Source organism: Pteropus vampyrus, unplaced genomic scaffold (genome assembly GCF_000151845.1).
Source record: "Pteropus vampyrus isolate Shadow unplaced genomic scaffold, Pvam_2.0 Scaffold157, whole genome shotgun sequence".
In the NCBI taxonomy this organism is placed as follows: Eukaryota; Metazoa; Chordata; class Mammalia; order Chiroptera; family Pteropodidae; genus Pteropus; species Pteropus vampyrus.
In genome coordinates, this window is record NW_011888938.1 from 534,540 (window position 1) to 537,993 (window position 3,454).

At 65.1% G+C, this 3,454-nt stretch overlaps 1 protein-coding gene across 1 annotated transcript in view; it reads right to left on the reverse strand.

Annotated features, from left to right (window-relative positions):
* Positions 1-1,761: 1,761 nt before the first annotated feature.
* SLC34A3 (solute carrier family 34 member 3) overlaps positions 1,762-3,454 on the reverse strand; it is a 4,704-nt gene continuing 3,011 nt past the window's right edge. Inside the window, exon 8 of the mRNA XM_023536451.1 lies at positions 1,762-2,571. Coding sequence (XP_023392219.1) covers positions 1,876-2,571 — 696 coding nt within the window. The 3' untranslated portion in view covers positions 1,762-1,875. The remainder of the gene's footprint in view (positions 2,572-3,454) is intronic.

Here is a 3,454-nt window from a genome sequence, read left to right on the forward strand (position 1 = left end):
GGCCTCACCCACCCCGGAAGGAGAGGTGCATGGGGTACTTTCTTCCCCTGGCACTGCCTCCCACAGTTTCCCCAGGGAACTAGCCAGGCCCAGCCCCTCTTCAGGGGCCTTCCATTAGAGGGACCCTGAGGCAGATGACACACTTGCAGGTATGTCCTAAGGTCTCAGAAGTGGGGGGACCCAAGCTAGGGAACAAGTGCCTGCTCCAGGTGTCTTGTTCTCATGGGACCCCTCGTGACTCCCAGAACAGAGCTACTTCCCTTGGACAAAGTGAATGCAAGCTAGGAACTTGTTGGGGGACAGGGGACCTAGGGTAAATGGGGGGGCCTAAGGGGAATGGGGTTTATGGGGGGGTGAGGGACTGAGGGCCTGTGGGACATAGAGGGGCCTCAGGGGGCTGGGGGACACAGGGAGGGGGATTGAGTGCCTGGGGGACATGGAGAGGGGCACTAAGGATGCTGGGGGACACGAAGGAGGGGCTAAGTGGACCAGGGGACACAGAGGGGGCTGAGGGGACTGGCAGAACCAGGGCTAAGAGGACTGGGGGACATGGGGGATAGTAAAAGAACAGGACCATAAGTAGGAGTGTCTCTGGGGCTGCCCCCCACCTTCCTGACCATGCGCACCCCTCCCAGCCCATCAGGGCAGCGTCCTGGACTGGGAGGAGGTGACCGCTATAGCAGCAGACGAAAAACTATGGCACATCGGATCCTCGACCGGGGTTGCTCTTCAGCCCCTCTCAATGCGTGAGTCCAGTGGGTGGCCTGGGCGGCCGGCTGGGGTTGTGGGCAGCCCCGCGCTGGGGCGGCAGGAGGCTCAGCCGTTTCCCTAGTGTCTGGTTACTTGCTGGCGGTCGGACGAGCCTTCCTGTGTGGAAACCCAACACTGCGCCGCGGGGAGGGGCCGGGGGCCAGTGAGGAACGAGGCTGGCTCAGGACAGGTGCCACCCCCAGGTGAGGGGGACAGCTGGGCCTCCCCCTCCCTCACATGGCCCGGAGGCTTTGGCCTGCCTCTCGGCGGGGGTGGGTCAGAAGGGTGAGCTCCAGGTGCAGGCTGCGTCATGGGTCGCAGGCAGGACCCACTTCCTAGTCGGTCTCTGGGACTGAGAGGACTTGGCGGCCCCAAGGCAAGCAGAGTCCAGCGTGCCTAAAACGCGCCCCGGGCCCTACCCACGACCCCCGGCCCTGAGCCCCACCCAGCCTAGAGAAAGGAAGGGGCAGAAGGGGGTGCTGAGGCGCCTCCTCGGGGCCACCGTGTCCCTACTTGGCCCCCTTCTCACCCCACACACACCTGCGAGGCAGGGGTGGGGGGCGGGGGGAGGTGCGTAGTTGCGTCGCGTCCTGCCGGCCACCCCGCAACAGTGGGTCTGGGCGGTAGCGGGGCGGGCTGCACGCGCGCACCGGCCTCCTCGCGCATATTCTCAGGGGCGGGGCGTGGGAGCCCGCCGCCCCTCTTTCCTACAAGGACCAGGAAGGGCCAGGGCGGGGTCCGGCTTCCCCAGACCCCAGCTTCTTGCTGCAGGAAGTCTCCGCGTTCCTGACTGCTACTTGGGGCCTTCTGTCCCCGGCAGGCAGCCCGGAGAGAGAAACCGGTCCAGCCTGGAGCTGGAGGGTCATCTGTGTGTCCACACCCACCGGGGCGGGCAGCTCCCACGCGGGCTTGCCGCGGTCCCCCTAGTGTCCGCCAGGGGGCAGCAAAAGCGCTGCTCGGCGCCCAGCGCCCCTCCGAGGTCCCTGTCTTGCAGCGAAGACCACCCACATCTGGGTCGCAGCCTCCTTTATTTCTAGAGAAGTCGAGTCAGGTGACTCAGAAGTCCACTAGTACTGGGATCTCCCAGGGCGCCAGTGTCAGTGCTGGGCGGGGAACGCCCACTACTCACAGGTGCTGGGAGGCCAGGGTCTCGGGGTTCTCGTAGCAGTGGGCCTCCTTGGCAGCAGCCTGAGGGGGGCTGCAGGCCCTGCAGGGGCAGCAGCGGCTCACTAGGCGGTCCCAGGGCTCCAGAGAGCGGAGCCAGAGGGAGAGCCAGGCCCAGGACCGCAGGGGGCGGGGCAGCCAGGCCGGCTGGCGCCGCTGCAGGAAGTTAACCAGGACGACGAGGAGCACCAGTGCCACCAGGGGCCCCCCGACTGCAGCCAGCACCGTGTCCCCCGCCAAGGATAGCCCAAAGGCAGCCAGCGGCAGCAGCAGAAAGCTGAGCAGTAGGTAGGCAACGGCCACCCAGCGGTAGCGGGCGGTCAGGTCCCCGAAGTACTTGGCCAGCGGGATGGGCAGCCGCAGGACGGGCACCACGTACCACAGCACAATGCCAGTCACGTTGAAGAAGAAGTGGATGAGGGCGACCTGGGGGTGGAGGGCCGGCGGGGTCAGCAGCCTGGGCCCAATGGCTCCCCAGGTTGCCTGCCCCTCCTCGCCTTGGCAGAAAGGTGCTAAGTCCAAAGCCTGTCTGGGGTCCTGCTCGTTGGCCAAGACAGGCCACCTGGGAGGGCAGATTCCGGCCAGGTGTGGCATGCCCGTCCTGGACTGCCCCCCACTTTGGGGGTCGGGAGCCCAGCCTGGCACCCCGTGTAGTAACTGTATCAGGACAGCCATGTAGGTCCGACCCTCTGGGCTAGCTTAGCTTGCCTCACGCCTAGTGACCCCGCTTCTCACCCCTTAGTGGGCCTGGCCACCCAGCCATGCTGGCCTGGCTCCTATGGGGAGGAGGTGCTGGGCCTCATGGAGGGAATGCACCCCTCAGGGGCTGCCGGGCCCCACGAGTGGGTGGAGTAGGGGCCCTCCCCCAGAGCGGCAGGGGCCTTGGGCTCCCTGTGCCCCTCCTCGGTCCGCACGCCCGCCGCGAAGGCGGTCAGGTGAGGGAGCACGTGGGCCGCTGCGGGGGAGGAGGGCAGAGCTGGAGAGGGAGGGGAGGTGTTGGGGCGGGTCGCTGCCCCGCAGCCATGATCTTGTTGTGGAGACCGCGCTGGCCCCTTGCCCGTCGCCTTGGTACCTCGGCCCCAGCGCTCCGAGCTCCGTGGAGACAAGGGTGGCGCCCAGACCTCCCTCGGCGCGGGCGGGCCCCAACCTCCGGGCTCCCGGCCCTGTTACCCGAACCACGATCAACATGCCTGGGCTGACAAATGCCTTTACTTTTCACTGTTTACGTTTGGGGAAAAGAAAAACTTAACGAAGGAAAAATTATTGTATGTGGTCGCATTTTTAATCAGTCGCCTTAAAGGCAGTACACTTGCCTTACACTTTTGTAACATTTAATAAAGGATAAACCTTAGGTCTGTCCTGAACAGTCTCGCGGCTGTGGCCCCTGAGCCTCTGGCTTCTGGTGTTCTCAGTCCACTTTCGCTCCTTCGCCCTAACGCGAGGGTGTTGGGGACAGCCGTGTGATGTGCAGTACCAGGGTGTTCTGGCGTACTGCGGTATCAACAGCAGCAATGGTGTGCATGTGACTGGAACTGTGCAT